This window comes from Macaca mulatta, chromosome 10 (assembly GCF_049350105.2).
Source record: "Macaca mulatta isolate MMU2019108-1 chromosome 10, T2T-MMU8v2.0, whole genome shotgun sequence".
Classification (NCBI taxonomy): domain Eukaryota; kingdom Metazoa; phylum Chordata; class Mammalia; order Primates; family Cercopithecidae; genus Macaca; species Macaca mulatta.
The window spans coordinates 11,349,123-11,376,622 of record NC_133415.1 but is presented as its reverse complement, the minus strand read 5'-3'; the positions used below and the strand labels follow the sequence as shown (position 1 = coordinate 11,376,622).

At 42.4% G+C, this 27,500-nt stretch overlaps 1 protein-coding gene and 3 long non-coding RNA genes across 47 annotated transcripts in view; 2 read left to right on the top strand and 2 right to left on the bottom strand.

The window, feature by feature from the left end:
• TNRC6B (trinucleotide repeat containing adaptor 6B) overlaps positions 1 to 27,500 on the top strand; it is a 296,478-nt gene that overhangs the window by 113,915 nt on the left and 155,063 nt on the right. For 10 of the 43 annotated variants that reach the window (XM_077949598.1, XM_077949590.1, XM_077949592.1 and 7 more), the window contains exon 1: positions 23,399 to 23,612. The exons of 31 other annotated variants lie outside the window; for them this stretch is intronic. Coding sequence is in view for 8 of the 12 variants with exons in the window: in XM_077949575.1 (XP_077805701.1) it covers positions 23,608 to 23,612 (5 nt within the window). In the remaining 4 variants the exon portion in view is untranslated. Of the gene's footprint in view, positions 1 to 23,396; positions 23,613 to 27,500 lie in introns of those variants that run through there. 2 more of the 43 variants (XM_015150392.3, XM_001101111.5) reach the window with 1 other exon arrangement.
• LOC144331695 (uncharacterized) lies at positions 528 to 14,320 on the bottom strand. The gene is made up of 2 exons (XR_013399064.1): positions 12,165 to 14,320; positions 528 to 1,368 (listed from the first exon to the last, which is right to left on the bottom strand). It is a non-coding gene; the product is annotated as an uncharacterized LOC144331695 (long non-coding RNA).
• Positions 2,289 to 9,318, top strand: LOC144331688 (uncharacterized). 2 transcript variants are annotated; one of them, XR_013399057.1, is made up of 2 exons: positions 2,289 to 2,398; positions 9,072 to 9,318. It is a non-coding gene; the product is annotated as an uncharacterized LOC144331688 (long non-coding RNA). The 2 variants fall into 2 exon arrangements; XR_013399056.1 differs by having other exon boundaries at positions 2,290 to 2,398; positions 9,064 to 9,318.
• Positions 14,355 to 16,875, bottom strand: LOC144331710 (uncharacterized). Its single transcript, XR_013399079.1, has 2 exons — positions 16,686 to 16,875; positions 14,355 to 15,874 (listed from the first exon to the last, which is right to left on the bottom strand). It is a non-coding gene; the product is annotated as an uncharacterized LOC144331710 (long non-coding RNA).

Genomic DNA, 27,500 nt, shown 5'->3' with positions numbered 1-27,500 from the left:
TTGTGAATGGAAACCAGGATATTTTCACAGCTGGTTTAATTTGCTAACCAGGCAATTTTAAAAATAGCTCACAATATAAATCCTAACTTTGCTGTATTCTGTCAAATGCACTTACATTTTGCATGGGCTGATGGAATCAATTCATCTTTAGCAAATTAGAATGCCAGACATCTAGTCTCAGTAGAATGAGAAGAGAAACACTTCAGGTGCTTTTCTCCGTGTCCACTGCACAGCCCTCCACCCCCACACTCTGGTCAAAGGTCTGTCATATAAAAATTATACCTCTCATTTGTCGAGGGTTTTCTGTGCACAAGGTGCTTTGCTTAAATGTTTTTTACTCTGTCATTTCCACTCATTACACCATTTCATCTCCATTTCACTCAGAGATAAGGTGTGGTAATGCAGCTTGAAATGCAATTTAGATTTGAGCCCAGATCTTACCGACTCTCTCACATCCTTTGCCATCCTTGGGAGCTATGCTCCTGGAAAATACTGTGGTTAGTAAAACTGCAGTTGTCAAGATCAAAAGTCTCATGAACAAGAGGGAGTAGTCCAGGCGTGGTGTGGCTTACTGTAATCCCAGCACTTTGGGAGGCCAAGGCGTGTGGATTACTTGAGGTTGGGAGTTCAATACCAGCCTGACCAACATGGTGAAACCCCATCTCTACTAAAAAAATACAAAATTAGCCAGGCGTGGTGGCACACGCCTGTAATCCCAGCTATTTAGGAGGCTGAGGCAGGAGAATTGCTTGAACCCAGGAGACGGAGGTTGCAGTGAGCTGAGATCACGCCATTGCACTCCAGCGTCGACAACAAGAGCGAAACTCCATCTCCAAAAAATAAATAAATAAATAAATAAAAGAGGGAACTGGGGGAAACAATGAAAATGGCATTAAGCCTATTTTTAAAAACACAGATGGAAGTTCTGTACTATAAAGGATATCCATTTCCCAAACAAACCAGTCTTTATCTTTAAAAACCTCTCTAGTAACCCCTGTCCTGAATTAGCTTATTTAGGTATTCAGGAAACATTGCTGGGCAGATTCTCTCACAAGTTTTATGTTATACAAACTGTACTTCCTTTAGAGAGTTTCAAACAGCCCCACCAAGTTGGAACGCCGTGTATCGTATCCTTACCATTCTCCCTTGTTTTGTTTTCAAAAGTCTCATACTGCCTAGCCTTTTCACAGATGAATTCTGTTCTATTTCTGTTTTTTTTTTTCTGGGCCTGGTCAGCTATTATATACTGAAGTGATAAAGCAGAAATCAATTTTCTCCAGGGTGCTATGAGCAAAGGTGCTGTGTTCTTTTGTTTGAGGCAACAACAATAAAAATATTTACAAAACAATTTTTTTTTAAATCTCAGAACTGCAGTTGGCAAATGATTATTACTATACTTTGTAAATGTGATTCAGTCTGGATAGGGAATCTGGGAACTGAGTAATTTTTATTTATTTATTTATTTTTGAGATGGAGTCTCGCTCTGTTGCCCAGGCTGGAGTGCGGTGGCATGCTGTTGGCTCACTGCAAGCTCCATCTCCCAGGTTCACACTGTTCTCCTGCCTCAGCCTCCCGAGTAGCTGGGACTACAGGCGCCTGCCACCACGCCCGGCTAATTTTTTGTATTTTTAGTAGAGATGGGGTTTCACTGTGTTAGCCAGGATGGTCTCGATCTCCTGACCTTGTGATCCGCCCGCCTTGACCTCCCGAAGTGCTGGGATTGCAGGCGTGAGCCACTGCGCCTAGCCGGAACTGAGTAATTTTTTTTTTTTTTTTTTTTTTTTTGAGACGGAGTCTCGCTCTGCCGCCCAGGCTGGAGTGCAGTGGCCGGATCTCAGCTCACTGCAAGCTCCGCCTCCCGGGTTCACGCCATTCTCCTGCCTCAGCCTCCCCAGTAGCTGGGACTACAGGCGCCCGCCACCTCGCCCGGCTAGTTTTTTGTATTTTTTAGTAGAGACGGGGTTTCACCGTGTCAGCCAGGATGGTCTCGATCTCCTGACCTTGTGATCCGCCCACCTCGGCCTCCCAAAGTGCTGGGATTACAGGCTTGAGCCACCGCGCCCGGCCCTGAGTAATTTTTTAATAAAAGTAATATAAGCTTGTCAGAAAACATTCAAACAGTAATTGTGACTGTAGAAATAAAGGTGAGACCCTTCCCTTCCTTCCCTTCCTAATCTTCCTAAACATTTTCTGTACATTTTTAAAAAACAATTAAATTGATTTTTTCCCAACATCATTCTTCTGAGACTTACTTTTGTAATTTGACATATTTTCAGTCTATTTCTTTTTTTTTTTTTTTTTGAGACACGGTCCCTAGGCTAGGGTGCAGTGTGTGATCATAGCTCACTGTAACCTTGAATTCCTGGGCTCATGGGATCTTTTTGCCCCAGCTTCCCGAGTGGCTGGGACTACAGGTGCATACCACCGTACCCAAATAATTAAAAAATAAGTAGAAACAGGTCCTCACTATGTTGCCCAGGCTGGTCTCAAACTCTTGGGCTCAGGCTCAAGCAATCCTCCCACCTCAGCCTCCCAAAGTCCTGGGATTACAGGCATGTGCCATCACCCCTGGCCTCTTGCTGTTTTAATTTATGTTCTTCTGCATACTAATGAGTTGAAATATCTTTTGTTAGTTTATTGGCCATTTATTTTTATTTTGTGTATCACCTATTTATATATATTTCCCTTTTTTATTGGATTGTTTTTATAGCTTTGTAGGAGCCCTTTATACATTTTAGATATTATTAACCTTTGTTGAGATGTTTTAAATATTTTCTCTCAGTCCTTATTGTTTAACATTCGATATCTTTCATGCCAACAAACCTTTTAAATTTTTTATATAGCAAAATCAGCCTTTCTGGCTTTTATGTTTTATGCTTGCCTTGAGAAGTCTTTCCTACCCTAACCTGATAAAATATATTTAGGTTTTCTACCTTATTTTTTACATTTAGGTGTTTAATTGAATCGCTACTCCATTTTGTATATGGTGTGAGGCAGAGATCTAACTTAATTTTTTTTCCAGATGGTTCTTATTCATTGGTATTAGCCCGTACAAAGAGCCCATTGCACTTACAGAGGTTGGCAGAGCACATGGCTAATGTAACTTACTCAAGGTCACAGAGCAGATTCTCATAAGGATTAGGACTAAATTATGTCATTAGCTGATCTGTGCCACTTTCCTTATCTCCCCATTTAACATTTTGACCATAGGTTCCCAAAACCTTAAAAAATTATATTCTGTGATGTTTATTTCAGTAGAACTAAGTTCTATTAAGAGGCAGATTAGGTAGCTGTATATGTAGAAAGCTCTTGAAAAATAATTGACTTCTGATATTGAGAAATATCTGTGCTAAACTGTTAATATTCTTGATCGGTTGTGCTGAATTCTGGTATTTGTATGTGAATAAGATTTATAATGTATATAGGTATAAACACTTTATGTGTATTGTTTCAATGGGTTTTTTTTTACTATTAGTCTATCTAATGTAATCATTTTTCTGAGAATATTGTCTTTGAGAGTTATTTTAGCAAATCAGACAAGCAAAGTTTATTGCCTTATAATTACTACATTAAAATTACACAGCTTTAATTGCATGACGTGTTTACTGCAGGAGTAAATATTAAAACTATGGCAGCTTTTTAAAAAGCAGCTGAGCAGGTACTTGCTCATAGATTGCGTTTGACCATGCTTATTGAGCAGTCATCAGAGAGGAAATGCAGACAGGTTTTTGATTTGGTTTTATTTATATTTATGATGGTCTAAAGGTTTGTGGGAAGATCATTTGTTGTAATTTTGAAGCCAAATACCAATTTTTATTTTTATTTTTGTTTTTATCATTTTTGAGATGGAGTTTCGCTCTTGTTGCCCAAACTGGAGTGCAGTGGCGTGATCTTGGCTCACTGCAACTCTGCCTCCCAGGTTCAAGCGATTCTCCTGCCCCAGCCTCCTAAGTAGCTGGGATTACAGGCGCATGCCACCACGCCCAGCTAATTTTTTGTATTTTTAGTAGAAATGGGTTTTCACCATGTTAGCCAGGCTGGTCTTGAACTCCTGACCTCAGGTGATGTGCCTGCCTCGGCCTCCCAAAGTGCTGGGATTACAGGCGTGAGCCACTGTGCCTGGCCATCAATTTTGATGTAGTTGTAAATTTGGCTTCTTTCATTCTTTTGATTTTTTCCCAATATAACTTACAATCTTTAAATCTAAGCTTTCAATCTTTATGTTGAAATTGACTCGGGGCTGGGTGCGGTGGCTCACACCTGTAATCCCAGCACTTTGGGAGGCCGAGGTGGGTGGATCACAAGGTCAGGAGATAGAGACCATCCTGGCTAACATGGTGAAACACTGTCTCTGCTAAAAATGAAAAAAAGTTGCCGGGCATGGTGGCGGGCACCTGTAGTGCCAGCCACTAGGGAGGCTGAGGCAGGAGAATGCCATGAACCCAGGAGGCAGAGCTTGCAGTGAGCCAAGATCGTGCCACTGCCAGCCTGGGCAACAGAGTGAGACTTCCATCTCGAAGAAAAAGAAATTGACTCAAATTCTCAAAAGATACTTATCGTTAATATACTAAAATTACTGAATTTTTCTAGCAAATTTTTGTTTATTCAATGTTCTCCATTCTTTTGGTTCATTTTATGAAAGGCAATTTTTAAAAACAAATTTCTCACGGTAGAATATTGAAGAGATATTTGCACAGAATAGTCAAGAGGTGGGAGCAAGCCAGATATCTGTCAACAGATGAATGGATAAACAAAATTTGGCATATACATACAAGGGAATATTATGCAGCCTCAAAAAAGAAAATTCTGCCATGTGTTGCAGTATAGATGAATCTTGAGGACATCATAAGCAAAATAAGCCAATTACAAAAGGACAAAATACTGTATGATTTTACTCATATAAAGTATCTAAAGTAGTCAAAATCATGGAAACAGAAAGTAGAAAGGTGATTGCTAAAGACTGAGGTAGGGGGAAGGTAATGTTTAATGGGAATAGAGCTTCAATTTTGCAAGATGAAGTTTCTGGAGATCTGCTGCACAGCAGTGTGATTATACTTTACAGTGCTGGACTGTATGCTTAAAAACGGTTAAGATGATACATTTTTATGGGTTTTTTAAATGACAGTTTAAAAAAATTAACAGTGAAATTGAAATGTACTTTTAAACTACAGCCTGGATTTCAAAGACTTAGTTCCCCCTCACCACAAAAAATAATTGCAAAATGATTAACTTTTATATTGATTTTATGTTGGAATGACAATCTTTTGTATATGTTTTGCTAAATAAAACTTTATTAGAAGTTTTAAAAAATCTTATTTCGGCTGAGCGCGGTGGCTCATGCCTGTAATCCCAGCACTTTGGGAGGCCGAGGCGGGCAGATCACAAGGTCAAGAGATTGAGATCATCCTGGCCAACATGGTGAAATCCCATCTCTACTAAAAATACAAAAATTAGCTGGGCGTAGTGGTGCGGGCCTGTAGTCCCAGCTACTTGAGAGGCTGAGGCAGGAGAATCGCTTGAACCCGGGAGGAGGAGGTTGCATGAACTGAGATTGTGCCACTGCACTCCAGCCTAGTGACAGTGAGAGACTCTGTCTCAGAAAAAAAAAAAAAAAAAAAAAAAAAAAAAAAAATTATTTCAGGATTCATTTTATAGACAGTATCTGCTTTTTAGGGATTATTGATAGAATATTTAGAATTGACAGAAATTGTATCAATACGTATATTTTTATATTTCTGCTTCCTTAGGGTGCCATCTTTTTTTACTTTGCTCTCTAAGGGAGAACTATTTCAGAGGTTACATAGGAGACCTGTAAGGAAATGGAATTATTGAAGACAGTTGTGTTTGTTTGTTTTTTATTCTGTTTTGTTTTTGAGATGGAGTCTCACTCTGTTGCCTAGGCTGGAGTGCAGTGGTGTGATCTCGGCTCACTGCAACCTTACCAGGTTCAAGCGATTCTCCTGCCTCAGCCTCCCAAGTAGCTGGGACTACAGGCGCCTGCCACCACGCCTGGCTAATTTTTGTATTTTTAGTAGAGATGGGGTTTCACCGTGCTGGCCAAGCTGGTCTCGAACTCCTGACCTCAAGTGATCCACCCGCCTCGGCCTCCCAAAGTGTTGGGATTACAGGTGTGAGCGACAGCGCCCAGCCCTGAAGACAGTTTTATATCGATGATTCAGAGAGAAAGAAGAATGTAATTTATGGAGTTAGCACCGCTCTCCATACTCCAGTGTGGTGTGGTTCGATGTGGCTTTGTGCTCCAGGTGCTGTTTTTTAAGTTTCTTTTTTTCTTTTCTTTTTTTTTTTTTTTGAGACGGAGTCTCGCTCAGTTGCCCAGGCTGGAGTGCAGTGGCCGGATCTCAGCTCACTGCAAGCTCCGCCCCCCGGGTTCACGCCCTTCTCCTGCCTCAGCCTCCCGAGTAGCTGGGACTGAGGTGCCCCACACCTCGCCCTGCTAATTTTTTGCATTTTTAGTAGAGACGGGGTTTCACCGTGTTAGCCAGGATGGTCTTGATCTCCTGACCTCGTGATCCACCCGCCTCGGCCTCCCAAAGTGCTGGGATTACAGGCGTGAGCCACCGCGCCCGGCCTTTTAAGTTTCTTAACTCTGTCATCTTGATTAAATTATTTTCTTCCTAATTACATTCTTCCCAATTTAAGTGTCTAGTTATAAAAGGCCCTTTTGGCCGGGCGCGGTGGCTCAAGCCTGTAATCCCAGCACTTTGGAAGGCCGAGATGGGCGGATCACAAGGTCAGGAGATCGAGACATCCTGGCTAACCTGGTGAAACCCCATCTCTACTAAAAAATAAAAATAAAAAAATAGCCGGGCCAGGTGGCGGGTGCCTGTAGTCCCAGCTACTCGGGAGGCTGAGGCAGGAGAATGGCGTGAACCCAGGAGGCGGAGCTTGCAGTGAGCCGAGATCCGGCCACTACACTCCAGCCTGGGCAACAGAGCGAGACTCCGTCTCAAAAAAATAAATAAATAAAATAAAATAAATAAAAGGCCCTTTTAATTTTTCTGAATTTTACTTATTATAGATCTTTCTTAAGTCCTAATAATTTGTCCTCCCCTTATCTCTGTTTCTGCTGACACTCCAACTCCCTAACTTACAGCTCTATCTTTTAAACTTTTAAAAGTTGTACTTGTAGCACAAGATAAATCTCCATCGTAAGGATTCCTTTTATTAGTATATTTCTTGTTTCATATTTAACTACCCAATTAGGCACTACACTTTTTGGGAACCATTCTTTTGGGTGTTTATTTAAAAACATTGGGCAGCTCTATAGCATTTCCTAAACACAGGGAAAAGTAAAAATTTTCCAAAATCATGAATTTTATAGATAATCGTCTTCAGAACACAAATATTGGTATTTGGCCATAGGAAAGTTGTTGTTGTTGACGTTTTAATTTTGTGTATTATACCATAAGGTTTTCTACAGTTTTTTCCCCCTTTAAACCATTACAATATGTACATGTTGAAATTAATTTATTAAGAAGTAGCAAGTTGAACTCTCTGTAAACTCGATCATTATTACAAAGTAGTAAGCTAGACATCAGAAGAATAGTTGACTTTTCTGTATAATCTTGAACAGCTTTTGGGGGAATGAGGAAATGAGTTTTCTTTTCAAGTTAATTGGTATTTTGAAAACGCCACAAAGAGGTTCAGTAGATGATAGTTTATACTCATGGAATTTTTGCTGGTGGGAGTTTTTGTAAAGCCATCAACATTTTGTGCTAGATCTTTGGGGAACTTTCAGTTGCTAATAAATTTTGTAATTTGCATTGAAGTTACTTTAAAAAAATTATCTAACAACATCTTTTTTTCCCCAGAACTGTCAGAATTATAATACATTCTGAATTCTATTTTGTGAGGTCTTTCTTGGATGCCTGGACCATGGATTAATTACAGTAAGAGTAACTTCAAGGCCGGGTGCGGTGGCTCACGCCTGTAATCTCAGCACTTTGGGAGGGAAGAGGTGGGAGGATTGCTTGAGCTCGGGAATTAGAGAACAGCCTGGGCAACATGGCCAAACCTCATCTCTACAAAAAATGGAAAAATTAGCTGAGCGTGTTGTTGTGTGCCGGTAGTTCCAGCTCCTCAAGATCACTTGAGCCTGAGAGGTAGTGGTAGCAGTGAGCCAAGATCGCAGCACTGCGCTCCATCCTGGGTGACAGAACAAGACCCTGTCTCAAAAAAAAAAAAAAAAAAACGGTAATTTTAATAGATGACAGAATGAGACCCTGTTTCAAAACATAAGGCCAGGCGGGCGGGCGCGGTGACTCACGCCGGTAATCCCAGCACTTTGGGAGGCCGAGGCGGGCGGATCACAAGGTCAGGAGATCAAGACCACGGTGAAACCCCATCTCTACTAAAAATAGAAAAAAATAGCCGGCGAGGTGGCGGGCGCCTGTAGTCCCAGCTACTCAGGAGGCTGAGGCAGGAGAATGGCGTGATTCCGGGAGGCGGAGCTTGCAGTGAGCCGAGATCGCGCCACTGCCCTCCAGCCAGCGGGACAGAGCAAGACTCTGTCTCAAAAAAAAAAAAAAAAAAAAAGGCCAGGCATGGTGGCTCACGCCTGTAATCCCAGCACTTTGGGGGGCTCAGGCGGGTGGATCACCTGAGATCGAGAGTTCGAGACCTGGCCAACATGGAGAAACCTGTCTCTACTAAAAATACAAAACTAGCCGGGCATGGTGGCTCATGCCTGTAATCCCAGCTACTCGGGAGGCTGAGGGAGGAGAATCGCTTGAACCCAGGAGGCAGAGGCTGTGGTGAGCCAAGATGGCGCCACTGCACTCCAGCCTGGGCAATAAGAGCGAGACTCTGTCTCAAAAAAAAAAAAAAAAAAAAAGGAAGAAAGAAAGAAAGAGAAAAGAAAAAAAAGTGCAAGGCCGGGCGCGGTGGCTCAAGCCTGTAATCCCAGCACTTTGGGAGGCCGAGACCGGCGGATCACGAGGTCAGGAGATGGAGACCATCCTGGCTAATACGGTGAAACCCCGTCTCTACTAAAAAATATTTAAAAAACTAGCCGGGCGTGATGGCAGGCGCCTGTAGTCCCAGCTACTCAGGAGGCTGAGGCAGGAGAATGGCGTGAACCCGGGAGGCGGAGCTTGCAGTGAGCCGAGATCACGCCACTGCCCTCCAGCCAGCGGGACAGAGCGAGACTCCGTCTCAAAAAAAAAAAAAAAAAAAAAAAAGGCCAGGCATGGTGGCTCACGCCTGTAATCCCAGCACTTTGGGGGGCTCAGGCGGGTGGATCACCTGAGATCGGGAGTTCGAGACCTGGCCAACATGGAGAAACCTGTCTCTACTAAAGATACAAAACTAGCCTGGCATGGTGGCTCATGCCTGTAATCCCAGCTACTCGGGAGGCTGAGAGAGGAGAATCGCTTGAACCCAGGAGGCAGAGGCTGTGGTGAGCCAAGATGGCGCCACTGCACTCCAGCCTGGGCAATAAGAGCGAGACTCTGTCTCAAAAAAAAAAAAAAAAAAAAAAAAAAGAAAGAAAGAAAGAGAAAAGAAAAGAAAAGGGAGGCCGGGTGCAGTGGCTCAAGCCTGTAATCCCAGCACTATGGGAGGCCGAGACGGGTGGATCACGAGGTCAGGAGATGGAGACCATCCTAGCTAATACGGTGAAACCCCGTCTCTACTAAAAAATATTTTAAAAAACTAGCCGGGCGTGATGGCGGGCGCCTGTAGTCCCAGCTACTCAGGAGGCTGAGGCAGGAGAATGGCGTGAACCCGGGAGGCGGAGCTTGCAGTGAGCTGAGATCCGGCCACTGCACTCCAGCCCGGGCGACAGAGCAAGACTCCGTCTCAAAAAAAAAAAAAAAAGAAAGAGAAAAGGGTAACTTTAATAGATATGTGTTTCACAATTTTATTTATTTATTGTATTTTATTTCATAAATAAGAGGAGAGGGGAGGCTCAAGGCAGAAAAGATCGGGTTAAACCTTTATGCTAGATCTTTGGCTCCATGAGGATGGATTTCTGTTGTCTTGGTCACTGCCTAGAGAAGTGCCTGGCACAAAAAGCATCTATAAATATATGTTGAATGAATAAGTTCCCATGGACTGTTAACAATCCCTCTTCTACACACACTTTGAAATCTGAGGTGGTGGTATTAAAAAGCCTAATTCCAGAATATTTTAGCTGTTATCAGCAGAAGAAAAGTACATTGAAGCATTTTGGGAGGCCCAGGCAGGTGGATCACTTGAGGTCAGGAGTTCAAGACTAGCCTGACTAGCATGGTGAAACCCCATCTCTACTACAAAAATTAGCTAGGTGTGGTGGTGGGCTCCTGTAATCCCAGCTACTCAGGAGGCTGAGGCAGGAGAATCACTTGAACCTGGGAGGCAGAGGTTGCAGTAAGCAAAGACCACAGCACTGCAGTCTAGCCTGGGCGACAGATTGAGACTCTGCCTTAAAAAAAAAAAAAAAAAAAGGGTTGCCGGGCGCGGTGGCTCAAGCCTGTAATCCCAGCACTTTGGGAGGCTGAGACAGGCGGATCACGAGGTCAGGAGATCGAGACCATCCTGGCTAACACGGTGAAACCCTGTCTCTACTAAAAAATACAAAAAACTAGCCGGGCGAGGTGGCAGGCGCCTGTAGTCCCAGCTACTTGGGAGGCTGAGGCAGGAGAATGGCGTAAACCCAGGAGGCGGAGCTTGCAGTGAGCTGAGATCCAGCCACTGCACTCCAGCCTGGGCGACAGAGCAAGACTCCGTCTCAAAAAAAAAAAAAAAAAAAAAAAAAAAAAGGCATTGTTAACATTGTTACACCTTTTTCTTTTTAAATTATTATTATTATTATTTTTTGGCCAGGCATGGGGGCTCATGCCTGTAACCCCAGCACTTTGGGAGGCAGAGGCAGGCAGATCACCTGAGGTTGGGAGTCCAAGACCAGCCTGACCAACATGGAGAAACCCTGTCTCTACTACAAATACAAAATTAGCTGGGCATGGTGGCACATGCCTGTAATCCCAGCTACTAGGGAGACTGAGACAGGAGAATCACTTGAACCTGGAAGGCGGAGGTTGTCATGAGCTGAGATCACGCCATTGCACTCCAGCCTGATCAACAACAGCGAAACTGTCTCAAGAGCGAAACTGTCCATTTCCTGAAATGGAATCTCACTCTACCCAGGCTGGAGTGCAGTGACACGATCTTGGCTCACTCACTGCAACTTCCGCCTCCCAGGTTCAAGCTGTTCTCTTGCCTCAGCCTCCCAAGTAGCTGAGATTACAGATGCCCACCACCACACCTGGCTAATTTTTGTATTTTTAGTAGAGACAGGGTTTCAGCATGTTGGCCAGGCTGGTCTCAAACTCCTGACCTCAGATGATCTGTCCACCTCAGCCTCTCAAAGTGCTGGGATTACAGGTGTGAGTCACTGCACCCACCCCACCCACCTTTTTTTTTTTTTTTTGAGACAGGGTCTCACTTTGTCACCCAAGCAGTGCAGTGGTGCAATCTGGGCTCACTGCAGCCTCAACCAAAAAAAATTGTTTTTGAGACAGGGTCTCTCACTGTCACCCAGGTTGGAGTACAGTGGCATGGTCATGGCTTATTGCAGCCTCCACCTCCTAGACTCAAGCAATCCTCCCACGTTAGCCTCCGGAGTAGCTAGTACTACAGGCACACACAACCATGCCTGGCTAATTTTTTTTTGTTTTTAGTAGAAACAAGGCCTGACTATGTTGCCAGGCTGGTCTTGAATTCCTGGGCTCAAGCAGTCCTCCCACCTCAACCTCCCAAAGTGCTTGTATTACAGGCATGAGCCACCATGCCGTCATCAACTTTAGATTCAGTCTTTTCTTGAATATGTTCCAACAGACCTGATTTTATCACTGTTCTCCTTAAGCATCCTACTTATAGGCCAGTGTATTAGTCCGTTCTCATGCTGCTAATAAAGAACTTCCTGGCTGGGCGCAGTGGCTCACGCTTGTAATCCCAGCACTTTGGGAGGCCGAGGCAGGTGGATCACTAGTTCAGAAGATCGAGACCATCCTGGCTAACACGATGAAACCCCGTCTCTACTAAAAACCAAAAAATTATCCGGGTGCGGTGGCAGGCGCCTGTAGTCCCAACTACTCGGGAGGCTGAGGCAGGAGACTGGCGTGAACCTGGGAGGCAGAGCTTGCAATGAGCCAAGATCGCACCACTGCATTCCAGCCTGGGTGACAGAGCGAGACTCCGTCTCAAAAATCAATCAATCAATAAATAAAATAAAGAACTTCCTGAGACCGCGTAATTTATAAAGGAAAGAGGTTTAATTGATTCACACATCCACATGGCTGGGGAGGCCTCAGGAAACTTCCAGCCATGGCGTAAGGGAAAGCAAACATGTCCTTCTTCATTTGGCAGCAGAAAGGAGAAGTGCTGAGCAATGGGGGAAAAGCCTGTTCTATAACCATCACATCTCGTGAGAACTCACTATCACAAGAACAGCAGGAGGGTAACCACCCCCCATGATTCAGTTACCTCCCACTGGGTCCCTCCCACAACACATGGGGATTATAGGAACTACAAGATGAGATTTGGGTGGGGACACAGCCAAACTGTATCAGCCAGTTATCAGTTATTGTTTGTTTGTTTGTTTGTTTGTTTTCTTTCAGAAAATGCCTTTCCAACCAAGCCTGAACCTTTTCTTTGCTTCCAAGGGCCTCCCTAAGATGCTATTAGCCTATCTATGCATATTTTCAAAGGAACTTCTGCTCCTGCCAGGGGCCCTCCTGAACGTCTTCCACGCAAGTCTGGTTTCCTTCTGCCTTACATGCCTCTGGGCAGGCAAAGAAATCCTTCTTTCTGACTAGCTGCAAATCCGACTTTTGTGGGAATACTCTTTAAGAAAAAGCAAATTAATTTCAAAGACAAAACTAGGTTCAAAAGTGAATATTTACAAAGAGGAGATAAATCACAAAAATGGCAACTTAAAAAAATTAAATACCAAAAATTCAGAAAAACAATGTAATATTTGTATTAATTGGTTGCCTAATACATGGCTGTGAAACATTTTCACCTACATTTTTTGGCTGTGCTATACTCTTTGATCATCCCTCCCTATTCTGTGATATTTTCTAAAAAGAGAATAGGTAAATAATTCAGTGCTTCTTATAGCATGGTTTACCAAAATGTGTTTTTTTGTGATTAATTAGATAAGTTCCATTCAGCCTCACAACTGGTTACTGGTAACATTATATAAATTTGTAAAATTGTTGGCAGGGCACGGTGGCTCATGCCTGTAATCCCAGCACTCTGGGAGGCCGAAGTGGGCAGATCACAAGGTCAGGAGTTTGAGACCAGCCTGGCCAACATGATAAAACCCTGTCTCTACTAAAAATCCAAAAATTAGCTGAGCATGGTAGCACACATATGTAATCCCAGCTACTCAGGAGGCTAAGGCAGGAGAATCGCTTGAACCAGGGAGGTGGAGGATGTAGTGAGCTGAGGTCGTGTCACCACACTCCAGCCTGGGCAACAGAGTAAGACTTTGTCACCAAAAAAAATAAATAAATTGTTAGCAATTTTGGGAAAACCTCTATTGAGTATCTTTTATATATGCACTATGAAATTGCCGGGCTTCACTGTTTCTTGTACATTGGCTAATCTGAAATAGCCTTTGAATTGACATATGTATATCACAACATAATTTGGCCCTGCATATTTCTGTCGTGATACAGAGTGAGTTCACCTATTAACAGCTCTTTGTACATTGATGGTTAACATTATCTCAGCCATACACAGGTTCATGAAAGCCACATACATTTAGTTTATTCCATTGAACCCCAAACAAAGGTATCTTCAACTTAAGGTCTCCTTAGGGGATCTCCAGAATGGCTGAAGTCACTGTTAAGTCCACTGACACAAAGGGAACCATACTGGCAAGAAAGCTGGTATGGAAGGACAAATACTATTAATATATAATTCCATTTATCCAAGGTACTTAGAGCAGTCAGTTTAGAGACAGAAAGTAGAATGGTGGTTGCCAGGGGCTGAGGGAAGGGGTAAAAATGAAGTTGTTGTTTAATGTGTACAGAATTTCAGATTTGCAAGATGTAAAAGTTTTGGAGATCTGTTGCACAGCAGAGTGAATATACATAACGCTACTGAACTATACACTTAAAAATGGTTAAGATGATCGATTTTATGTGTTTTTTTTTTTTTTTTTTACCACAGTAAAAATTTTTGGGCCACGTGCCATGGCTCAATCCCAGCACTTTGGGAGGCCAAGGTGGGAGGGTTGTTTGAGCTCAAAATTCGAGACCAGCATGGGCAACATGGTGAGATCCCCATTGCTACCAAAAAAAAAAAAAAAAAGCTCGTCATGGTGGTGGATGCCTGTAGTCCTAGCTACTTGGGAGGCTGAGTTTGAGACAGGAGGACTGCTTGAACCTGGCAGTTTGAGGCTGTAGTGAGCCATGATTGTGCCACTGCCCTCTAGCCAGGGCAACAGAGCGAGACCTTGTCTCCAAAAACAAAAAACAGTAACCAAAAAATAAGGGATAATTGGGCACTTTGTTAGGATCCCTCCTAGAGCTTTAGGAGGAGCCCATGAAATTGAGGGGCCTGCAGCTTAAATTAGCTTCAGAGCAAAGCAAATCTGTTTCAACCATTCTGGTCCTACCTATCTGCTGACACCCAACTGATCTAAGCTGTAGTGCCTCCATTTTCAAACTCATCTCTCTTAGAGCACAACCATGCAGTTAATAATTTTATCTTACACTTTTTTGTTGACTGCCTCATGCATATGTCTTATCTTTGAACTGTAGGATACGTGTTGTCTTCCTTTACAGCCTAAAAGTACCTAGGCTCATAGTATTCATCCATTCATTCCTTTGCTTATTTGTACATTCATTCAGCAATATTAATTGAATTTCTCTTCTGCGCTAGACCCAGAAATAAAAGCTACATACCCTGCCCTCTTAAGGTTCATTGTTTAGAGGGGGAAACGCCAAGTAAGTGGTTAACCATTATAGGCTATGAAGGTGCTGCTTTGGAGGTATGTACGAGGTGCCTTGGAACACAGATGGGAGTACTGGACTCAGCCTGGAGTGTCAAGAAAGGCTTCCTCCAAATGCAGATTTAACTTTTGAGGTTCGATTCTAAGGAATTTGAGAAAAACTGTTCCCTAAAAGGCCTGCTAGCATTCTAACTTAAATAGAACATTCTATTTTGTAACTGAATCCAGAGATTGTTGGATTTAGGTTGCATTGGAGATCTAACATAGTTTTGGCTATTATTTCTATCTTCTGACTTTGTTGGGAGTAAGAATAGCAGAAATGCTTAGCTCTCCCATTGACATTTTTTCTTGTCAGCCTACTTCCTTGTCATGGTTTGGTAGTACCGAAGTTGGTAAAACTTGGAAAAGCCTTTGCCTTTCCTAGGTTCTCTACATGGCAAACTCCTACTCATTCTTTGAGACTCAGTTCAAACTCTCACCTCCTTCCCTGTGAAATCTTTTCTTATTCTCCCAGCAGTTACCCTTTTTATTGCCACAGCACAGCCATGTTATATCTCTATTTATACTTTCATTATGATACCTTGCTATATTTTAATTATGGATTAAAATGCTTCTCTGTCCTTTGAAGTGTTATTAATCATTTTTGTATGCCCCTGGTCTAGTCCTAGCATACAAATAAGGATTGTTGTGCCACAAATAAGGATTGTTGACTTTGTGAATGAATGGTGAGTCCAGAGTTTGGAGTCTTCTTTTTTTTTTTTTTTTTTTTGGAGACGGAGTCTTGCTGTGTCGCCAGGCTGAAGTGCAGTGGCGCAATCCCGGGTTACTGCAGTCTGCCTCCCGGGTTCAAGCTATTCTCCTCCCTCAGCCTCCCGAGTAGTTGGGATTACAGGCACGTACCACCACACCCAACTAATTTTTGTATTTTTAGTAGAGATGAGGTTTCACCATGTTAGCCAGGATGGTCTCGATCTCCTGACCTCATGATCCACCCACCTTGGCCTCCCAAAGTGCTGGGATCACAGGCGTGAGCCACCACACCCAGCCTGGAGTCTTATTTTTGAATGAATTGATTGGCCTTATGATAGTTCATGGTCACAAGATTACATACTTAACAAGTACCAATTATCTTACAGTAGAATCACTTCTACCTTCAAAATATACTGCGTACTTACATACTTTTCTCCACCTCCACTGCCCAGCTGGCTCTGTCTACCCACCCTCTCTCACCTAGACGACCACGGTGGCTTTCCGACTTCTCTTCCTGCTTCTCTTGATCTTTGGTAGTATATTCTCCATACAGAAACCAGGAAGAGCTTCTAGAAACACAAATCTGATTGTGTCTCTACCAAAGTGGTTTTAAGACCTCCAAGGGTCCTTAGCATACTCATATTAGGAGGTTTTGAAGTCTTCATCCCATGTTTATAGGAAAAATTAAAAGGTACTCACAACCATATTAAATATGTAGACATATTCCATATTAAATATGTGCATTTATCTATTTTTTTTTTTGCTGTCACATTTTAAAAGAATTTTTCATAATTCTGCTTCTGAAATTCTTTGGCTACAAGTAACTAATTTAATTCATAAGTATCTCAGACTTCTAGGCTGGGCGCAGTGGCTCACGCCTATAATCCCAGCACTTTGGGAGGCCAAGGCGGGTGGATCATGAGGTCAGGAGATCGAGACCATCCTGGCTAACACAGTGAAACCCTGTCTCTACTAAAAATACAAAAAATTAGCCGGGCGTGGTTGTGGGCGCCTGTAGTCCCAGCTACTTGGGAGGCTGAGGCAGGAAAATGGCGTGAACCTGGGAGGCGGAGCTTGCAGTGAGCAAAAATGGCATCACTGCACTCCAGCCTGGGCTACAGAGCCAGACTCTGTCTCAAAAACAAAAAAAAAAAAAAAAAAACTCAGACTTCTTAACAGGTAACATATTTAGGGGCTGGGCATGGTGACTTAGGCCTATAATCCCAGCACTTTGGGAGTTCGAGGCAGGAGGATTGCTTGAGCCCAGGAGTTGGAGATCAGCCTGAGCAACATGGTGAAACCCTGTCTACAAAAAATTGAAAAAGTAGCTGTGCATGGTGGCACACACCTCTGATCTCAGCTACTTGGGAGGCTGAGGCAAGAGAATCACTTGAGCCCAAAAGGTTGAAGCTGTGGTGAGCCATGTTTGTGTTACTGCATTCTAGCCTGGGCAACACGGCAGACCCTATCTCAAGGGGGTAAAAAATATATATATATATATATTCCTATACATACATAAACATACATGTATATGTGTTATATAAAATGTTCATCACATTTGAAAACTGTTTGGGTGAGGGGGAAGGGACAAGATGGAGGAAGGTGAACAAGATGGAGCAGTCCCTGTTGTTTCCGGGTTCTTCATCACAGATTTTCCCGCGCCCGGGAAAAATTCCCGCGCCCGGGAAAAGAACCACATCAACTGAGCATGCGCAGAGTGACGTCAAGCCGAGGACACCGAAATTCAAGAAGCCACTCCTACACACACGCCCCAAACTCCTCCCCCTCCAGCTCCCAGGCATAAAAGTCTGCTGCCGGTAAGCACCGGTGTGACTTCCTCGGCACATTCGTGGACCGGGGAACCTCACCCTAGAGCGCTGGCGGGACTTCCCTGGCCCCCCACACCTGAGGACCAGAGAACTTCGCCTGAGAGTGTGTGCATATTTGCAATAAAAGACTGCTGCTTTCTTATGTACTTTGGCTTCATGTTTAATTATTTAGCTCTCCTAAATTAAATTAAATGAAACAAAACAAAAACAATTCTCACTTTGCAAAAATTCCTATGCATACATATATATAAACAAAAATATACATATATACTTATATATGACATATACACCTGTATATGTATATATACATCTACACCTATGTGTATATATACATATATATACCTATATGTATGTTTATATGTATGTATGTATAGGAATTTTTGCAAAGTAAGAATTGTTTTCGAATGTGATGAACATTTTGTAAATGCTAATTTTTTTTTTTTTTTTGAGATGGAGTCTCGTTCTGTCGCCCGGGCTGGAGTACAGTGGTGCGATCTTGGCTCACTGCAATCTCTGCTTTGCGATTCAAGCGATTCTCCTGCCTCAGCCTCCCGAGTAGCTGAGATTGTAGGTGCATGCCACCATTCCCAGCTAATGTATTGTATTTTTAGTAGAGACGGGGTTTCACCATGTTAGCCAGCATGGTTTTGATCTCCTGACCTTGTGATCCGCCTGCCTCGGCCTACCAAATGCTGGGATTACAGGCGTGAGCCACCACGCCCGGCCATAAATGCTAAATTTAACAATGAATGGGACTGCTGAGTGGTTATATTTAAAGGACATTTAAGCATTTATTAATTTTTTTGGTTACAATTTTTTGTTTGTATTTTGAACTTGTATTTTTTTTTAGATCCCAAACATTTTTCTAAGTCTCTGAAAAGCTTATAGACCCTAGGCATTCAGTGGAAAGCAACTAATGGATAAAATGGTGCTGTTCGTTGACCTGCTGAAAGCTCTTCTGTGACTTTCCACTATTCCAAAAGTGAAATCTTTACTGTGGACTGAAGGACTCAGTATGATCTAGCTCTTCCTACCTCCTGAGATTCGTTTCATGACTCTATCCCCTGCTCACAGGTCCTAGCCTCCTGATCATTTCTCTTGTTCATTGACCACTCAAACATTTGCTTTTCTTTTCTTTCTTTTTTTTTTTTAGATGGAGTCTCTCTCTGTTACCCAGGCTGGAGTGCAGTAGTGCGATCTCAGCTCACTGCAACCTCTGCCTCCTGGGTTCAGGTGATTCTCGCACCTCAGCCTTCCGAGTGGCTGGGATTACAGGCATGCCACCATGCCTGGCTAATTTTTTATTTTTTATTTTTTTTTAAATTTTTAGTAGAGATGGGGTTTCACCATATTGGCCAGGCTGGCCTCGAACTCCTGACCTCAAGAGGTCCGCCTGTCTTGGCCTCTCAAAGTTCTGGGATTACAGGCGTGAGCCACCGCGCCCAGCCTAAACGTTTGCTTTTCAACTCAGCTTAAATGTCGCTCCTGAGAAAAGCTTTCCCTGTGCACCTTATCTAAAGTGAGCCTCCCTCAGTTATTCTATATCCTATCAAACTGCTTATTCTCTTCTCACTGAGTTCCTTCTCCTGTGAGGATGTCAGCTCCATATAGACGAGAACCTTTTGCTTCACTGCTGCATCCCTAGCCCTTAGCGCAGCGTCTGATGGGGAAAGTACTTAGTACATATTTATTGAACAAATGAAGATTAATGTTAATAGCTAGTTTAACTGTCCTTGTATGGTTGTAATTTAACCATCCTTGTATTGTTGGTGTAGTAGTGTTGGTGTAAAGCCTACGTGGTCATAATGAATTATTCTCTTAAAACTACTCAGTTCTATCTGAAAATATTTTACTTAGTATTTTTGCTCTGCCTTCACCAGTGAACATTAGTTTTATTTTTTGTACCATCTTAGGCCAAATGCATATCAGGAATATGTTAGCCTCATGGAAAAAAGTAGGAAGCTTTTCCTTTTATTCTTATGCCTCCTGGAACAGTAGGGATAACATGGAAATTATCTGTTCAATAAGAGTTAGATGGCATTCACCTAGAAAATTGGGCTTGCTGTTGTTTTAGTGGCTCATTCTTTGAAGATCTTAGAGATTTCTGCTATGGGTTGTTGCTCCCCTAATTTTTCTTGAGTTGATTTTGGTAACTTCTGTTTTCTTTGACTATCATCCATCTTATTTAATCTTCAAGTTTATTTACGTAAAGTTACATATAATTCTAGCATGATTTAAAAGATTTTCTCTAAATCTGCAGTTATGATATCCTCTTCTCAGCCCTAATGTTTGTGACTTCTCTCTTTTAATTGATCAGATTTTTGACAGAATTATCTACATTTATTTAATTGTTTAAAACAAAATACAGTTTTGGGTTTTATTCAGTTTACTCTGTTTTTGTTTTTTCTTTTTTTTTGGCTGTTACTTTATATCTGTGCCCAAAAACAAAATGTGTATATATATCATATATGATACATGAGATACATATGATATATATACCATATATATCATATTATATATATTTTTTAATCTGTCGCCAAGGCTGGAGTACAGTGGTGTGATCTCAGCTCACTGCAGCTTTGACTTCCCAGGCTCAAGTGATCCTCCCACCTCAGCCTCCAGAGTAGCTAGGACCACAGGCATACCCCACCAAGCCTGGCTAATTAAAAAAATTTTTTTGTAGAGGCAAGATCTCACTATGTTTGTTGCCCGGTCTCAAACTCTTGGGCTCAAGCAGTCCTCTAACTTTGGCTGCACTCCAGCCTGGGCGACAGAGCAAGACTCCCTCTCAAAAAAAAAATAAATAAATAAAAATATCAATAATAATTTTTATTACTTTTTATCCTTACCTCATAATATAATTTTAAAACATTGTCTAATTGTTAATATGAAAAAAGTATAATAAATCTATCACAGAATCTATTATGCCTGGAAACAGAAGGGAGAAATAATATATTTATTGCACTTGTTTCTTTTTTTTTTTTTTTTGAGATAGAGTCTCGCTCTGTCGTCCTGGCTGGAGTGCAGTGGCCGGATCTTGGCTCCCTGCAAGCTCCACCTCCCGGGTTCCCACCATTCTCCTGCCTCAGCCTCCTGAGTAGCTGGGACTACAGGCGCCTGCCACCTCGCCCGGCTAGTTTTTTGTATTTCTTTTAGTAGAGACGGGGTTTCACCGTGTTAGCCAGGATGGTCTTGATCTCCTGACCTCGTGATCTGCCCGTCTCAGCCTCCCAAAGTGCTGGGATTACAGGCTTGAGCCGCCGCGCCCTGCCTTGCACTTGTTTCTTTTAGATAAACGATTAGACTAACTACACTGAATTTAGAGGTGTTGCATAGAAAAGATGATCTGGAGGTTAAGGAAAAAGTATTCAGTGGCCGGGTGCAGAGACCAGCCTGGCCGACATGGTGAAACCCTGTCTCTATTAAAAATACAAAAATTAGCTGGGCATGGTGGCTCACACCTGTAATCCCAGCTACTCAGGAGGCTGAAGCAGGAGAACCGCTTGAACTCAGGAGGTGGAGGTTGCTGTGAGCTGGTATCATGCCACTGCACTCCAGCCCGGGTAACAGAGCAAGACTGTGTCTGAAAAAATATATATATATTATATGAATATATATAATATATATATTCATATTATTTGAAATTAGAACCAATATTATATTTAAAATATGTTTGTTTTGTTTCCAAACTTTTCATACAGTTTGCTGTTTAACACTTACAAGGCAACACATTTGTATACAATAATATTCTACACTGGGGAATGGAACTTAGCAAAGTTCAGTTTCATAAAGAAAGCATGTCCATCACAAATTAAAACAAGGTGGATGTTCAGTCTCCATACATTTTTACAAATCGAGCCTGCTACAACTTTCAGTAACTCATCTGGAAGGTATTGGAAGGATAAAAATAGACTAAATAATCAGAATTTCCATTCTAGGAGTTTCCTGCTTTTTCCTGCATCTCAGCTGTAAGTGCAGGGCTTGGCTATTCCACTCAGTGCCACGCAAAGACAGTGGAAGCTTGTTAAGCCACAGCTATTCAGGCTGCCAGATTGTCCAGGCATTGGCCTTGGCCTGCCCTGAAACAGCTCTTTTCCTGTCCTCATATCTGAGTGGAAAAAGCAAAGGCAGGCGACTGTATATAGACCCAGAAGCCAGGATGACTACAAGTGTATGGGATTTTACAGGCATTCATAGGTTCCTTTTCAAGGAAAGCCGGGTTTCTAGAATCTGTCAGTTGTCTGCTGGCTGGCACAGCAGCCCAGTTTATGGGAGAAGCACACTGGGGAATCCTCCCTTTTCTGGCTTATAGAGATAGGTGGAGTCAATAGTCACAGGGCACTCTCATGCGCTTTTTACCATTTTAGTTACTTTCTTTCCTGAAGCTGTCCTTAAAACATAGATGAATGCGAGTTTCTGGGAACTATGTGACCCTCATTCCCCTAAATTGTTTATATTCAGGTGGCAGGTTTCCTCCTACTCAGCCCAGCCCTTCTGAATAGGGTCCAAGTCATAGATTTATTCATTTATTTAGCTCCTACGTGGGGTTTGGTGTGGAGCCTCACAGAGCAATGAAGACGTGATATTTTTCCTTATACAGTTTACAGTCTACTGGGGAAGACTAATGTTAAACACATTCTTTCGTAAATACTAAATTGCAATTATGACCATTGCTCTAAAGTAGTAAAAGATATTATGGGAGTGTTAACAGGAGGACCTGGTCTGGACTGCAAAGGTCAAGAATTCTGCCTTCCCAGCGTGGAGGCGAACTTTTGAGATGGCCGGGAAAAAATGAACGGAACTATTCAAAGAAAGCAGCCAAGTGCAGAGTTTCGGAGGTGAAAGAAACCAAAGATACCATCTAGCAAAGCCCAATCTCCGCTCGCTTACAAATGAGAAAACTGAGGCCAGGCAGGGTGGGAGGGTGGGTAAGGGACTGACTTACTTGCTGTTAGCACTGAAGTTACACAGCCTGTGAGCCACAGGGCTGGAGATGCAAACCAAGCTTGGGTTTCTTAGGTGGGTAGGAATGGAGATGTATATGGGAAGGAGAAGGGATTAGGAGTGGCGGAAACCAAGTAGGTTTTAATTTAATGCCTAGTCTCCCTCAGCTGCAGAGCTACCTCCTGCGGTGGGGGAGGGGATTAAAGATGATTCAGACCTGCCCTAGCCCAGAGAAACTCCGTTTGCAATGTTGAAGCATAGTTTTTATTTGGGTTTGGGGGAGGAGGTACTGAACACACATCCAGGCAAAACAGTAAGTGTAGAGTTCAGAATTGGGAAACCAGTTCCTCTTCTGCAGCTGTTTAGCTGTGCAATTTGGGATAAGTCACTTAACCTTTCTGAATTGCAGCTCAGTTTATACTTTTGTGTGTTTCTTTCCGTCTTTTTCTATGCATTTTAGGAGCTTCTTAAGAGATCAGTGGTGCCCTATATTTCACCTCAGTCTTTCAAAACTAAAGTCTCTTGTTTGGTAGAGCTGTGTTTCAGCCCCTTGTACAGAGCAGTTTGCCAGCCTGTGCTTGCCCAAACATCTAGAGAATAACTAGCAAGCCAGCCAGGAGAAGATCCAGGAGCTGTAAGAATCGTTAGCAACTGAGCATATTTCTATAAACCAATAAAGGTTTTTCTGTTTTGTTCATCTGTTACCCTTATGCTGTTGCCACTTTCACATGCAATGTCTGTAGGCGGAGAGTATGAGATAACAGCATTTCACAAATGAAAGTGAGTGGAAAAGGGCTGCTTCCCCTTTAAGGCAGTCTCAGCTCCAGCTCCCTCCCCTTTCCTGATTGACAAACCTACCCGAAGTCACATGATCTGCCTCTATTTGAAGGTCACAAAAAGCTGCTTCCTTTAGAGACAGAGGGGGAGAGAGAGAGCAAGAGGGAGAGTGTGTGAGAGAGAGTTAGTTCAAGCCAAAATGGCCGACAGAGTCTCTGCTGGTTTCTGAATATTTAAAATACAAAAAAACAGATAGACAAAAAGAATTCATTTTTTGGACCTTTTTTCATTTCCATTTCTACCTTGTATGCCTCAATTTGCTGGATTTAAGCACTGCTGCACTTTATGAGGTTGGTAAATATTTTCAATTTTTTTAAACCAATTGATTTATATGGATCTTGTCTAACCGTTTTCACTGGTGGTGTTGCAAATCGACATTTGTCTAGCATGGAGACTGGCTTCAGACATTTCGTGGATCTGTGTAAATCAGACCCGTGATGTACTTTTGGTTCGGCATTTTAGAAATGGAAAAGACGTGGTAAAATATTTAGATTTTGAAGTGATTTAATTGCACTTTTAATGTATATGCAGATTTTCATCATCGTTTCTATCTTGCAATAAATGAAGCTGCGAGTAATTGGAAATTTGCTATTTAGAAAGAGGTTTTTAAAAAACACAGACCTCCTCCCTCCCCCCTTAAATCTGCTGCAAAAATTTGCATAAATATAAATGGGTTTGCATTCTTTCGGCTGCTAAGGCCGACAAAGGATCTGGGAGGGCAAGCCCTAGAAAGGGAAAGCCTTTTTCTCTCTTTTTATTTTTTAAACTGGGCCCTCCTTCCTAGAGAGATGTAAAACCTAAAGTAAGACCTGATACATTTTAAACATCAGGTTGGGGGCGGGTGAACACCAGGAGGTTTGGGGTTTGTAGATTCCCCTGCTTGAAAACCTCCCAAGCAATATGTGGCTCACCCTCTCCTTTCTGCGCGCGCTCGTTTGCACTGGGTCTCTGTGTGTGTTCTCAAATGTGCAGCCAGATGCGCTTTTATTTTGATCGTGGATTCAACCAAAGGGTAGGACTATGTTGTAAACATGGTGTTTTAAAGATATGAACAGCTATTCACCGCGATTAGAAATTATTTCTTTATCAGTTCTCCCTGTGTATTAGCCTTCTTCATTCCTCACGAAATAAAATTTTTGTTTAATTTTACACAGATGCATAACTGGGCTTTTCAGCATAAATTCGTCGTGTGGGTGTGTGGTTGCCTGTTTCGGCCATGTATCCACTGCGAAGTGGTCATTTAGGGTCACATATATAAGTAGCAGTCTATGTGATTGTTAGTAACCCCTGAAGCTGTGCAGTGCCTGAAGTTAAATTCCATTACTCCTAATGCAGGATTCTAGAAGCCTGAGAGCAGGGAGGAAAGAAAGCTGAAAACTTGCTTTCTCAGAGCCTCCTCCCCCTATCATTGTGAGAGTGTGATGTAATGCTTCTCGGTCTGGTGGGCTGAAAGGATTGTAGTTTGTGATGTGGCGGGTAAATTGCCCCCACCCCTGGGTAAATTACTCCACCCCCCTGAGCACATCCCTGGCTCTGAGAGGCCTTGTTTTCTTTTCTCTTTTTTTCCTAATTTCTATCCTCCTGATTTATGCTGTGGCATATTGGCATGAGAAAGAGACTGTTCTTCTAAATCTGTTACAAAGTATAGTTTAGAAAAGGCATTTAAAATATGCAAATAGGTTGAATTGTCATATCCCCATCATTAAATATGTAGACGTGGATTAAAGCTAATTAAGCATAAATGGAATAATTTTGATCAGAAGGGAGCAGTGTTTTTTGTTGTTTCCTTTTTAATTAATCTAATTATGAGATGCTTACTGGGCCTGAAAGTGTTAAAAAAGATAAAGTGGAAAAAATGCTGGACCATTTTGAAAATTTGACAGTCTGGAAGAGGGTGTGTGGTGCTTTCAAAAGCTTTATTCACTCTTAAAATGGATTGGCCTCTTGTGCTGAAAATGGCCTGTTTCTTTGGGCCAATTGTGTGTAGATGAAGGGACTTTCACGCTAATTTAACAAAAAGACTTTCCATTTGAATGCATAAGATAATTAAAGCCCTCTGTCTCTAACAAGCAAGAATTTTATTATTTTAAAAAATTAATGTTGTTATGTTAGTAATGGTAATAAATACAGAAGTGACTGTTTAGATTCACTGTAAATTTTTTGATGATATAAACTCAGCTTTTGTGTAAGAAGGATTGGAAACATTACATTAAAGAGGTAGTCTGGAACAAAGTTGTCTCTAAATTTTTTAATGGCTTGAATTTAAACGGAAAAGATAGAGAAATTACCTTAGTGATAGGAAGTGTTGCACTGTGGTAGACCTAAAGGAAAATCAGAGCTCTGATTTTTGTTGTTGTTTTTCTGAAAATGAAAGCACTTTTTGGGGGCTTTGCTTGTTAGATGATTCATTTTACACCTATTTCCTAAAGTTGGTCTTACTAAAGAGGAGAGAAAAACCTAGGGTTTGCATGTTTTGCCATTAGCTTGTTTTTGTGGACTGTGTAAACATAGGAATGGCAGGTTAATTCAGTTTGCAGAGAGGAGGAACCAGAGCAGGGTACCTGCTCTCTTAGGCAGAACAGAGAATGATAGAATGAATGCCATTTGATTCTTTGAAATGTTTTTTGTAGATTTTCTTTTCCCCCAGATAATTAAAAGGTGAGATAAATAAGACCTGGCTTCACGTATGGGAAGCATTATGGCTCTGGTGAGTTGATAGCTCGACTGCCATTTTGGATCTCAGATCCTGCAGAACCAATCCTTCTGGCTCACCAACATGATGGTCATCCAGAAGGAAATGAAAATGGGTAATCAATTAAGTGTGCAGATGGATAGTATTTCATTTGTGCATTCTGTTGAAGCTGTCTTTCTGTGAGTGTTGTGAATTGAAGCTTTAAAAACTTTAAAGATGTGGCCCATATTATGAAGAGCAATATTCAGGGGTATTGGAACTTGCACGTTGTGGTTTTTACTTTTTTAAAATGAGATGGTGTATGCAGAGGAAGTTTCTTACTGGAGAAAGTGAATATAATCCCTATTAACTTCCCCACCCCCCAACCAATCCATATTTCCTAATGCTGGATCAACTAGTGATAATATCGTAACACTACTCTGTCTCAGAAAAAAAGTCACAGGTTCATGACTGAAACATCACAAAAATTGGTAGCGTTCATCCGAAGTGGTATCTCAATTTTAAAGTGCTTTTCAGGCATTCCATCTGGTTCCCAGAAAGGAAGCTTTGGCATCTTTGATATATGGTGCAAACTCAGTTCTGCTCTTCAGCTGTGAATGGCCATTTGTTATTCTGTATGTCCACTCGGATGGTCCTTTAAAAATAAACTTCCGAACATTGAAGCAGAGACGTCTAAGGCTTCTCCAGCCCTTCAGCTCTACAAGAGACACTGCAAGAGTGTTGTGCGATGATGAGACCTTCAGGTTCTGCAGAGCAGGCTGAGCAGCTCTGGCTCTTGAGGACCACCCTGAAGAATTAGGGTGGTCCTCACCCTACCCAACTGCTCCATGACTGAAAAGTTTGGGGGGATTTTAGTTTTTATAACTCAGATCATATAATCATTGATCATCTGCAGTTTAAGCTGGACACGGCCCTGAGGCAATGCAGATAGATGAATGTACTTTGTCCCCTTCCTCAAGGAGTACCAGGTCAGCATTATTGGTAAACAGAGCGTCACAACTTGGCAGTTTACGTGCAATATTCAGAGCAAGTTCCTGGTGACAGAAGTATCCTGAGTATCTGCATTAGGAGAGTCCTTATTTTAAAATTTTTTCAAAGAAGCCAAATAGGCCAGTCGTGGTGGCTCATGCCTGTAATTCCAGCACTTTGGGAGTCCAAGGCAGGTTGATTGCTTGAGCTCAGGAGTTTAAGACCAGCCTGGGCAACATGGCAAAACCCTGTCCCTACAAGAAATGTTTTAAAAAATATAGCTGGGCATGGTGGCTCACGCCTGTCGTCTCAGCTGCTCAGGAGGCTGAGAGGTGAAAGGATAGCTTGAGCCGGTCAAGTCCACACTGCAGTGAGCCAAGATTGCGCCACTGCATTCCAGCCTAGGAAACAGCGAGACCCTGTCTGAAAAAGGAAAGCTGGCCGGGCGCAGTGGCTTACGCCTGTAATCCCAGCGCTTTGGGAGGTCAAGGTGGGCGGATCACGAGGTCTGCAGTTC